Source organism: Neocloeon triangulifer, unplaced genomic scaffold, assembly GCF_031216515.1.
Source record: "Neocloeon triangulifer isolate White Clay Creek 2 clone unplaced genomic scaffold, ASM3121651v1 ptg000003l, whole genome shotgun sequence".
In the NCBI taxonomy this organism is placed as follows: Eukaryota; Metazoa; Arthropoda; class Insecta; order Ephemeroptera; family Baetidae; genus Neocloeon; species Neocloeon triangulifer.
Window position 1 is genome coordinate 7,246,221 of NW_026775546.1, and position 12,088 is coordinate 7,258,308.

Here is a 12,088-nt window from a genome sequence, read left to right on the forward strand (position 1 = left end):
TGGACGCTCCACCAGCACAGTTATTCAAAACAATTGTTTTCCCTTCTGAATAACGAGAATTTTTTACAATATTTTTTGCAAATCTTTATAAAACAAAAATCTTTTGGTACTTTTTTTCCTCTTTAAAACTTTTAATTTAAATAATATGGCTGGAAATTTTCTTCTATACGATAATAATTAATTTTTACTCCTCGTCAGTTCCTTTTGACCTGAGTGATTTTGATTTCAACATTTCTCATTTGTAAGAGTTCATATTATGAGACCGCGTATAAATAAATATTACTCATTTGAAATGCTCTGTAACAATTTCTTCCTCAAAATCTCTGCTCGAGAAAAATTAATAAAACTCAGAAAAATAAATATTGTATTCACCAAAATTGAAACAAAAATATTGGGTAAAGCTAAATAAAAATTAAATTATAACTTTTTCTCCAAATTTTTAGCTATAGTTTTGCTCTTAATAACAAATCCAAGGATTGCACGTTCAGATGCTAGGTATTTGCCTTGTATTTCCACAAAAAAGCTTTGTTTGTACTTTATTATTTATAATTAATTTTTTCCAATTATAAAAAATAAATGGTCATTTTTAACAATGCGTCATTTTATGAATCTGACGCTTTTGTTTATTCTTATCGTAAATTGTCGTAAATATAATTTTTTTTTAATAAATCTCAAGAATAATAGCTGTCATTATATAAAACATTTCTGCCAGAGCTACGAATCCTGTGAGATTTAATTTGGCAAAACTGGTTCTTCACGGAAACCACAAAATTCACGGCCATACCAAATCTGACAATCAGTGGAGAGGACCCTGTAAGGTTTTTTGCCGGTCAATCCAAAATTTAAATGATTTTGTGCATAATTTCAATTTCAAAATGCATTTGGTGTACACCATGTTATGAAGGTGATGGAAGCTCCCATCAACACGTGCATATTGCTATGAGAGTTTGTTGCTGCAGATTTGTTTCATATTTTTAAATTTTCTATTGAAACGTGTTGCCATAATAATTGTCACAATTATCGCGTTCAAAACGAATATATATGTACAATTTTCTGAAAGACCTAGAGAGCTATTAGAATAAAATATGCACATGGTAATGAACGTTGCACGAGGAGCAAAAAGGGAACTGTGGATAACAGTGTCAAGGTTGGCCGTTTTTACATTTGATATATATCCGCACGCGCACGCTCTTTTTTCAGTGTGATACAGAAAATGACCCTGAACGAGAGAGAAGTTTTAACACGGGAGCCAGCGACTTCCTTCCGCCCCCTATTTTTTATTTTATATAACACGAATTTAGAGCTGACCTTTAATGACGGCCAATATTTGTAACGTGGCCAAACGTTGGATAAAAGCAGCGGATACACAAGTAATAATATAAAGCGAGTCGCATGTGGGGTGAGCCAAATGTGCGTCGGGTCGAACTTTCATTATGGAGCGTTCAACATAAAAACAAATCGATGCGTTACAGTTGGAAAGTGAACTTGGAAATACACCAAAGTATTTGGTTAATGTAGCTGTTTGAGGGCAATATTGGTTGAATTTTCTATACCAAAACTATGTATGCCATTTTCTGTTCTAAGAAAAGGAATCTGGATTATTTTAAAATTAGCATTTTATTTATGTATCAATAGGTGATTTTAGGAGAATTTTTTATATAAAACAATTAGAAAATACCAATTACTCCTGGGATTTATTTCTTTCTAATTGATAAAATTATCAATCAAATATGATGTAAAATGAATTGATTTTGGACGATATCATGACTTTTCATGAAATATACAACTTTTTTAGTGATTTTAATTATAATTTTTTTTGCAAAAATGAATATCTTGAGGATCAAATAGTCCGAGTTAATAGATCCCTTTTCATTTTCACTTAAGTATAATTGTTATTTCCTTACTCTGAAATCTGAACCGATCTTGTAAAAATATCTTAAAAAATCATAAACAATAATAAATTACAATTGTATAAGACCTCTGAAATTTGAATACTCGGAACTCCCAACCAATCGATTGCACAATTTTTGCAAATTTTCACAAAAGGAAAACCCCAGCGTCTGGAAGAGTGATTCGAGTCATGGTCTCTCTCGTCATCACCCTTACAGGGAAATACGAACACGAATTCCAATCCCCAAGGCTACTTTACCACCGAATATCGTGTTTTATTTCCTTTTTTTCCCATTCGGTTCGCCCATGCACATTTGAAGAAAAAACCAGAAATGGTATAATTTGACCTTTTAGTCATCGGACACCCCGCTTCCTGAGGTTGTTTACCTGCGAGAGCTCCCCACAGCATAAAGTGGGCCACGAAGGGGACTCTCACTTTCGACAAAACGGCTGGCCCTGTTTTTTTTTTTTGTTCCTCCGCAATCCCTATATGATGTATTATTAGAGTTTCACTTTCTCTGCCGCCGGTTTCCTTTTTCTGTCCGCCCCTCTCACGTAATAGTCATGCTTTCAAGGTTGCTGCCGCCGCGTCTTCTGCCTTTTCACGGCCTCCTCGCCCGCCTGCCCGCCGCATTCTGTATAAACCGTGGGTTTGTAGTGTGTTATTTTTTTGTGTTTGTTCCTCTCAACGAAATTTGAGCGAGAACCGGGTCATTGAACCGCGGCCTTCCGAGAGAGAGGACGAAAAAATTTCTGCCCGCAGCGGCGCCGTTGGCCAAATTAAATTGTCGCACCTTTTGTGTCAACCCTTCGTTTTTGTGTACATTCGTTTTTATTTTTTCACTCTCTCGGGCGCGCGACCTTGACTTTCAATGCTCCTCTTTATCTTCGGAAGCCGCCTGGGTCACGTGATCTCAATTAAGCAACCACTCTCATTCCGAGCTGGACGATATGATTCTTACATTCAATTTTAATCCAACAAAACAAACGCGGCAAAGAGATTGTAATGTTGTGTGTATGGAAACAGCTTTTTTGTCACTCATCACGTGACCAAATCTCTTTCGAGGCCACTTTTTCTATCGTGTTACATTCCGATTATCTCTCCCAAGTTTTATTATCAAATTATGGGTATAATTCTTTTCATGTAACTCACGGTCACCTATCCATCTATAATAAATATAATTTTTCTAAAAATTCATATAAAACAAAACTGTCTTTTAAGCTCTAGGAGCAAGGACGGAATTTCTATAAATTATTTCTTTTTGTTACAAACTGGTGCTCAAGTGTTTTCTATAATAAAAAAACAGCTGTATAAAATAGTAGAAATTTTGACCTAAATAAATTTACACACCGAAAAAATGAAATCCTCCCTGTACTTCTTTTGTTTTAAATTAATAAAATCTTATTATTCTAATTCCAGCGAACTATATCTGATGAAAAAAATTATGTTATCAAAATTTGTTTGTGCAAATTCTTAAATTTTAATTAATTTTCTTGCATTCAGACAACTAGATTTTTTGCAAAAACTGATTTTGTTGTTGTCTTTTCTCAGCTTTTATCAATATACTGGATATTCTTTTAAAGAAAAAAATTAATTGAATTTATGAAACATTGAATGCGAAAATTTTGAATTCAAATATTTGACTATGAAAATTCTCTAATTTCTCTAAAAATTGCGATTTTTCCATAAAATTTCCAAACATAATTCTAAGAGCTGCAAAAAAGTTTCTTTGTGAAAATGGTACTCACCGAGATCAGGAATAGAGCTGGTGGCCTCCTCGAGAACCGGCCCTCCGACAGGCGGCGGCGCCTCCTCATCAGGCTCGTGCTTGATGGCCGACAGTTTTGGGGGCCGCGACGTGGGGGCCGGCGGGGGCAGCATGGTCGAACTGGTCACCATTTGCTGGGCGGTCAGCACCATAATACGGCCGGCAAAGGGTGCAGGCGACAAGTGATGGCGCGGGTCTCCGAAGACGCGGCTCGTTTCTGCGCGACAATTCCGACGATGTGCGGCCACCGACGCGAGGTTCGGAATAATTGTTGCGGTTGTGTGGCTTCGGTGCTGGAGAAAATTATTTGGGGGCTGCTTTTGCGAAAACGCTGTTCGCACTGCAACAAAGATGACGCTGTGGTGGATTCTGCAACAGATAGAGATAAAAACAAATAAATTTAATGAGGATTAAAAAATTTTATAATCTATTAATTGGGTCAATTTTTTATTACACCGCATTAAATATTCCTATGAGAAAATTAGAGCACAATAAGATAAAATTTTACAAAGACTTTAATTATGATTTCATAATCATCTTTTTAGATTGTCAAAATAAATATTAATAATAACAAATTTAAAAAGAAATTAACTGTGGAAAAATGAATCAAAAACGAATTTTTATTTATAAAATATTAAATTTCCGAAATTTTTTGGGTTCGGGATAGTTGAAATTTAAAAAGCTGCCTTAAATTTAAAAGCATAAAAATTCAATTATTTTTAAATATTATTATGTTTATTTGCATTCAAACTACTTAAAAATAGGATTTAATAATTAAAATAGGAAAATCAATTAAAAAAAATTTTTCATAATATTTTCAATTTTTTGTCTAACAAGAATAAGTAATGAATATAATGAAATGCATTTAATTACTCTGTATAGTTTGATATAAACCTGTACTATTAGAGCTTTGTGCAATCCAATTTGTGCATGGCCTTTCTATTTTTTTATCCGCAGAATTTACCGGTATAAATAAAGAATCACTGCAACTTAAACTCGGCCGCGCTAATTGAGAAGCTGCAGAGAACCCTTTCTTTATTATTCTCTTTTTCGTTCAATCGACGACGCATGATGCAACTTTGACTGCATGTTCCACATATCGGAGCAAAGTCACCTTGAAAAGCTACCTCGACCAAGAAGTGCAAAATCGATCGCGGACGGTTCACCGTTTATGTTTGATAAGAACTGGTGCACCTGGAGCGGAAAGGGAAAATTATATTTTTTTATACACAAATGTTTGGTTTCGGTAAAAAATAAAATTAAAAAAAAAACATGAACCAATGACACAGTGCTGGGAGAAAAGTTATCAGTTTTTTCTCCCCTCGTCGCTCTACGATAAGAAAAATGTAACCGATGGATGCGTTTCTTATTATTAACTTGGAAACGTAATGGGGGTCAACAAACGCGTCGCTCAGGACATGCAAGGTCATCATTCAAGCGCGAGCAGCGATGTGAATTGCTGCGTTCACACCCGGTGGCACTTCGAAATTATTTAGTACTGCACTAATTACTCACATCAATTTTAAAAACGTGTAATTTTTCCAGAATAAGATATTTTTCGGACAATGTTTAAAATTAAATTGTTATACACGCAGAATTGCCCCGATTTCATAAATTTTATTATAACTTAATATTATTTTGCATGAAAAGGATTGCGTAAATTATTTGACCATCAAACGATTCCCTCGGTATACTCTGATTGTTTTTAATAAAAAAGCTATATTTTGAAAGTTTTACTCCCAATGGTGGTAGCATTGCCCGGAAAACAAATAATTAATGTTCGCTACAACATGTGTGTGATAACTTTTATTAGTTTTATTATCAGCGGTATTCGTGACCTTCTTTTAGGGGTGAATGACACTTTCTTTTTTACATAATACATATAAAAATTCAAATCGAATTGGAAAAAATTCATAAAATTGAAATCTCCAATTTATGCGAAATTGAAGGGTTCTGATTGGCCACTTTCAGAAAAATTAAAAAAATTTCTAATAAATTAATTGTGGACGAAAATTTAAGGAGTTGGGAATTTATATTTTGATTAATTTTCAAATACCTCACTTTCTTTGCAAGCTTAAATTTAGAAGTCAAAATTGTTCAGTAAATACTTTTAAGTGTTCAGATCCTGGTTTTTAATTTTTTGAAGATTAAATTCAGACTTCACTGTTTATCCAATTTGTAGCAAATTTTTTATTTTGCAGATTAATAATTTTGGTAGTTTTAGGCAACACCCTTGACAAAAAGGTCCTGCAGAAAGTCTATCTAAGTTTACTGCGGTCTAATAAAAATGTCAATATTATTTTGGCGACCCTATTGTAGGTGATGTGTGATGTGACATTGATTTTTTTTTTGTGGAATATTTTGAGACGGAAAAAATGGATCACAATTTTTTTTTTAATTCCCAATGCAAAAGCCAATAAGAGGTTTTGCTCACGAAACAAAAGCTTCTCTTCTATACAAATGAAATTTGATGGATAAAGAATAAAGTAATAATGGTTATAATAATATTTATCAGAATTTTGCAGTTTTTTTTAATAAGTTAATCAACCTAAAAACTATGATTTTTTCCTACTTTGCTTAAAATAAAATTCGCCACAATCATTGAGCGAATTTTATAATAACCACGCTTCTTACTAAAGTTCTTATACAACATGGCCTTACATTGCTTGCAACGCTTGCGTGACTCCTATAGCAAGATCAAGGATGAGCGCGGCATTGAAAGATTTTACTCTCTCGCGCTCGTGCAGTTATATTGCAATCTCATTACAGAATAATGCAGGTTATGTCAGCAAGCAAATGCTCACCATTATGGCGAGAAACGCATTGTTATGCTCGGCGAGCTTGGATAACCAAACTATTGTAAATAAGTGAAAAAATAAAGCATAATATAATCCCATAATCCGTCTGCTTAGAAAAATTGAGAGAGTAATTTTACCTACAAAAGAGAGAAATGACGTTAGCACATGAAATAAAAAATATATTTTTGAATAATTTAAAAAAAAAAAATTCATTTTATACCACAAATGAAAAGGAAAAAATTTATTAAGCAAAGAATTTATAAAATTTAAATAAAAACATTTTGCTGTTAAATTACAATAAATAATGTAGCTAGAAATAATTTATTAAAATTGACAGAAAAACAAAATGTTTTAATTATTCGATTGCAGGTCAAATTTCTTGAAAAACATTTCTCAAGGGAAATTTCCCCAAAATTCATCCAAAGTAATTTGCTTTTTAATTACTCTGCTAATTTTTGTTGTTGAATTTCAGCGAATTTAAGTGAGAAAGGTTCTTGCTGCGAAGCCCTGCTTCTTGTCGGCCGCCAGCATGACCTCCACGGGCAAAAAGGTTTTTCCGGCTCGACGAAAATATGCGCGAGAACGAGTTAGCACAAGTGCAAACACGCACCGCGCGAATCGGCGCAATCAAAACACGGTGGCGAAAGTCAAGGTCGTCCCGCATGGATTTCTTTCTTTCTCGGCGAGACCGAAATTCGCGAAAGTAAATAGGGTCCGGATTTAAATTCGGAAAAAAATTGCCGAACAAACACAAGGTGCTCCTGCTCAAGGTCAACCGAAAAATACATAAACCGTCTCGCGAGAATGAAAAAAAAACATGTAAAATAAATTCGCGGATATCACTCGAGGTCGGCCGGTGCCGGACGAAATCCGGAAAGCGTTTAGACGAATTTTGGAATAATTTTGGAATTCACTTTCACTTTTCTCGTGTTTTGGCTGCCGCCGAGAGACAGACATGCAGACGACAACAACAACACACGGGGTGTCGTGTGTTGTGGGGTGGAATTCGGGCCGAAAACTCACCGGCAGACGACGGTGCGAGGGTGCGATTCACATCATCCGGCGACGAGTGCGTCAAACCGGCGAATCCGTTGGCCAATCGCTTGTCAATCCGGTGTCATCGGCGCCGCTCCTCAACGTACACACCTTCCGCCGTCGAGCGAGCGAGTTTGGTTTCGGAAAGCGAGTGTGTGCGAGAGAGAAGAGAGACCCCCCTCCGACCCCTCCGACCGTCTCGTGGCTGCTCGGCGCGCCAGCTCGTGCGTGGTCGTGACTTTAACCTTGTCCTTGAACGAGAGCAGCGAACTGCACCGAACGAGCAACGAGCAAACTAGAGCTCGATTAATGGCCGATCAAACTTGTGCCCTCGCCTTCTTATTATTTTGCTCGCAAGACAGATCGCGTTTCGGCCCGAATTTTTTATTTTGTTCAGCGGACAGGGGGTGCAGCACATTTCGGGTTGCTCCTCTTCAAACACCCCCTCAGCGGCCATACTTTCGAGTGGGGGGCGCGCGCGCTTTGGTCTTTGGCGCGCGTTGCGAATTCGCTCTCTGCGTTTTTGCACGGGGCCCCTCTCCTCTCTTTCGCGAAAATATATGTGTATATGGACAAATTTGACGCTGCAGCCACACAAAAAGCCGGCGATCGATATAATTTCTGCACACCTATTTATAGCTGCAGGAAATGTGAAAGCAGTGAATATAAGTTTGAATTATTGCAAAGTGAAATTTTTAATAATTTTTTTTTTCATAATAATGATTTATTTATGTGACTTAATTTAATCCCAATTGTAAAATGTTTTCCAAAATTTCTCCTAACGCCACTCATGAACGCAAAAGGAATTTTTGTTTACTCAGTGTAAATTCAATTTTCTTATTTTATTACTTCCATTCGGAGATTGATCCAATTTTTTCTTTGGATATTTAAAATATATATCCGTAATTTTCAAGTGCAGGTTTTTCTTAAATTTTTAGCTAGTTTCTTTTGATATTGCTGATTTTTAAATGACAATATTGATCATAAATAATTATTGGGGAATTAACTTTCAATTATTTAGCTCTACATTCATAAAAAATAATTTTCTGTAAGGAAAAAATAATTTTTAAATAATAAAATTTAACATTTGATGTTCTTGCAATTTTTCCATTATTTTCTTACCCTCTTTTTAAGAAAATTTCCAGATCAATTTTTAATATTAAAGTTACATACGGTACACTGCTATTTTTTCTATGCTGCTCAAAATTAAAAAAAAAAATAATAATAATTATATCTTATAATGTGAAAAAAGAGCTAGTTCTGCTGCACTTGGGGGAAAAGGGTTGTAGTGGGTTTTGCGAACGCCGCTCCTCCCGCCCCTGTGCCCAAAGCAGACGGGCATAGGCAGACGGCGGGGCATACCAAAAGCAGGGCGCCCGCAAGGGCAGGTGCATTTGCACCCAGCGCAAGCAGCGTCGTCGGCCAGAAAAGGAAAGAGCGGAGGAGGAAAGTATGCAACCCGGCTGGCATAGATGGCGCAGTTGTGCCGAGCTGCACCCACGGCGCCTCTCCTTCTCCTTTTACTTTGTTTTGGTTTCACTTCGCGGATGCAGATTTGGAAGAGCAAAGGATGAATGATACTTACATTCCATGGCGATTGGCAACTTAGTTTTGGTAATAAAAAAGACTGATTATTTATATAATAATACGTTATTTTAATTAAAAACAACGCAAAAACAGGTGGCAGTTTGTTTTTCTCCAAAATTTTAACATCATTAATTTGCTGCCTTTGTATTTTCTTCAAATAATTTTTCATTTTAACCTGGATTTTTTTTCAGTGACCACCCTGATGTTGACCTGAAAGGTCTCTTCAAAAATGGACGAAAATTTGTTTCATGCCTCTTACGATGTGGATTATGAACCGAGCACTTTCGGTGATCACAGAAGTGCATCTCCAGTTCAACCTTCGTTCCCGGAACGATCCCCGTCACCTGCAATCGACGAAGTAAACGAGCCTGAAGAAAACTCCTCCAAGTCCCGGGAGTCTCCTGTGAACCTCAGCCGACCCTCACCTGCGAGCACTGAAGAAGAAAAAAAGGCGGAGGAGGAATCTCATTCCCATTCAGGAAACCAGTCTGCCTTTGCCAGAGGAACCAACACTTACATCGGATGGGTTTCTGCGAAAGGTTTTTATCTTACATTTCAGCCTTTGGGTATGAAATAAAGCATTAAAAATTTCCACAGGCCACACAACTCCTTTTCCACACAACAAACGCAAAGGCAGCAGCAGTAGTTCTTCGGACGATGACGAACAACGAATGGCTCGACCAGCTTATGCAGCAACTCAAGTTACCAAAACTGTGCTTTTCGGCCGCGTCTGCCTTATAATTGCTGGAGTCTTGTGAGTTTTTGAATTTTAATTATGTTAATTCTTGAATTAAATGATTTTTTTGGCAGCTTTGTGTGGGTCTGCTATAACATTACGATGTACGTCATTAATCTTCATTGAGATGAGAATTGATGCTTTTACTGTCATCGGGAACCAACAAGGAAGTTTTTATTTTTAAGACATTTAATTTTTGTTAGTATTAATGCTCAAAAATTTAATACCTCATTTCAATATACTTAATATACAATGATATTATACAATACTAACAAGACTGACTTATAAAATTGAAATTAGTCGCAAATTATATATCAGAAAAAGCGACGGGAAGCCAAGTGAAATAAAATTTTATTACCATCTATTATTAATTAAAATAAAGCACGGTCATGAATTATTTTTTTAACAAAAAAAATCAGAAAAGAAATAAGCAATTTTTTTATATTATTTTACTTTCAAATCAAGTCACGGGTTAAGAAGTAACTTAAGGGTTTGCTAATTCTGACGCCATTAAAAAATCAATTATATTTACAGAAAAACACTAAATTACAAAGTTGTTTTAAATTAGGGCTAATGCTGTTTTTAAACAAACCTCCCACCGCCCTCTGTTGATGGTAATTAAACAAATTAAATATAACGCGGAGACTTAAATTTTAACCAAAACTAATTTAGTTTTTTTAGAATCATTCATGCTCGACATATTCTTAAAAAGTTTGTATTTTTGTAAATATAAGTTAAATTGTACCAAATTAAACTTTAAATTCAATTCACTTTGCATGGAGTGTTATTATTTTTGCTATTTTTTCTAGATCATCTTTCACATTAAATTTAATTAAGTTATTTTTATACATAGACATGTTTCATTGTAAAAGCGGTAATATTTGAAAATGAAATTAGAAAATGACAGAAATAATTTTTTACATTCTGCCACTACTCTTTTATATTTTTATATTTCCCGCCGAAATTATTAGTGTTAGACGGTCTGCGCTTTTTATAATAGTGGCGGCATCCACACCCCACCCAGCGCCCCGCATCAAGCAAATAAATTTTGACGTTTCTTTTTTACTTTGAAGACAAAACGGCGTTATAATAAGCACTTAGCCTTGTCCACGAGGGGCAGTAGGGGCACGAGGTTTAATCTCTCAAAGAATATGGACCAGCCAACAGCACCCTATGAAGCTGAGGATGGAATAATAACGCTGGCCCCTCCGCCGTACAACGAGGCTATAGGTAGCAGCTGCCAGCCTGGCGTCATCGGATGGAATGTTCCGTCAACCTCGGACATTGGAGGATTTGGAGGTGGTGGAAAATAAAGTTAATTAGCTGCTAAATCTCCACTTGACCATTTTTACAGGAAGCTCCCCCCAGCCCCACGCCTATTCTGCGGTGACGATCAGCCGACCATCGACAAACCATAACAACAAAGACGATGGATTTTCTGGATTTTTGTCACAAAATCAGCCAGGCACCGCCTCGACAAGTTGAATATAATTTAAATCATGTATTTGAAATATAATTTGAGCTACTAAAATTTGAAGGTTTGCCTTCGGTGCCTAAACGCCACCACCTAAGAAGAAGCAGTACTTCTTCCTCGGATGACCATGTACAAAGGGGTAATCGAACGACGCAAGCATCACCTGAAGTGTCCCAGTGCGGTGGCATATGTCGCTTCTTCCTCATAGTTGGTGCCATTATGTGAGTATTTAAATTTCAGAGAGGATATAAAATCCAGTATAAAAAATAAAACAATTTTTTACAGACTTGCTTGGTGGTGCTATGCACTTTTGATGCTCCATCTCGTTCCTTAACGAGGAAGTGAATAGAACTTTTTCCAATTTTTACAAGTATATTATATTAATTACTGCCTCCACTATACATGATGTAACAGAGACTGAACACAGAACTGACATAAAAATTATTCAAATATACTGCCAATAAGAGTAAAATAAAGCAAACGCTGCGTATAAACAATTTTTATAAAAATTCACAAGAAAATTAAAAACATATTGACTGAATATTAAACTATGTGTTTATTTCAACCTATAACCAAATCTGGAGAGATAGTTTGAAACAATAGTAATTTTAATTGCGATTTTGAACTGTAAGAAATCTAGAATCGAAAGAAATAGGGCAAAAATACAATCTTTTCTATGTTCCCATGTTTGAAGTCAACAATATTTTTTTGATTTTTTTTATTGAAGTACAAAACTTAGTAAAAATAAATAGCGAAAGATAGTTGAAAAGTACTTTTGATGAACACATTAAAAAAAAAA

General features: G+C 35.8%; 2 protein-coding genes across 2 annotated transcripts in view; one reads left to right on the plus strand and one right to left on the minus strand.

The window, feature by feature from the left end:
* Window positions 1-7,641, minus strand: part of LOC132193143 (ecdysone-inducible protein E75) — a 45,527-nt gene extending 37,886 nt beyond the window's left edge. Inside the window, exons 1-2 of the mRNA XM_059613567.1 lie at window positions 7,481-7,641; window positions 3,640-4,028 (exon numbers count right to left, since the gene is read on the minus strand). Of these exons, the coding sequence (XP_059469550.1) occupies window positions 3,640-3,811 (172 nt within the window). The 5' untranslated portion in view covers window positions 3,812-4,028; window positions 7,481-7,641. The remainder of the gene's footprint in view (window positions 1-3,639; window positions 4,029-7,480) is intronic.
* A 1,247-nt stretch (window positions 7,642-8,888) lies between these two features.
* On the plus strand, window positions 8,889-11,831 carry LOC132192384 (uncharacterized). The gene is made up of 7 exons (XM_059612325.1): window positions 8,889-9,106; window positions 9,271-9,618; window positions 9,677-9,833; window positions 9,890-11,114; window positions 11,170-11,295; window positions 11,354-11,510; window positions 11,575-11,831. The coding sequence occupies exons 4-7, from the start codon at window positions 10,967-10,969 to the stop codon at window positions 11,621-11,623; spliced, it is 480 nt and encodes a 159-aa protein (XP_059468308.1). The 5' UTR covers window positions 8,889-9,106; window positions 9,271-9,618; window positions 9,677-9,833; window positions 9,890-10,966; the 3' UTR covers window positions 11,624-11,831.
* The last annotated feature ends 257 nt before the right edge of the window (window positions 11,832-12,088 follow it).

Bases quoted from the DNA above. Each gene is read 5' to 3' on its own strand.
- LOC132192384 (XM_059612325.1), top strand. From the start codon at position 10,967: ATGGACCAGCCAACAGCACCCTATGAAGCTGAGGATGGAATAATAACG. The intron at 11,115-11,169 runs GTGGTGGAAAAT...CCATTTTTACAG, and splicing joins GGACATTGGAGGATTTGGAG to GAAGCTCCCCCCAGCCCCAC. The intron at 11,511-11,574 runs GTGAGTATTTAA...AATTTTTTACAG, and splicing joins CTCATAGTTGGTGCCATTAT to ACTTGCTTGGTGGTGCTATG.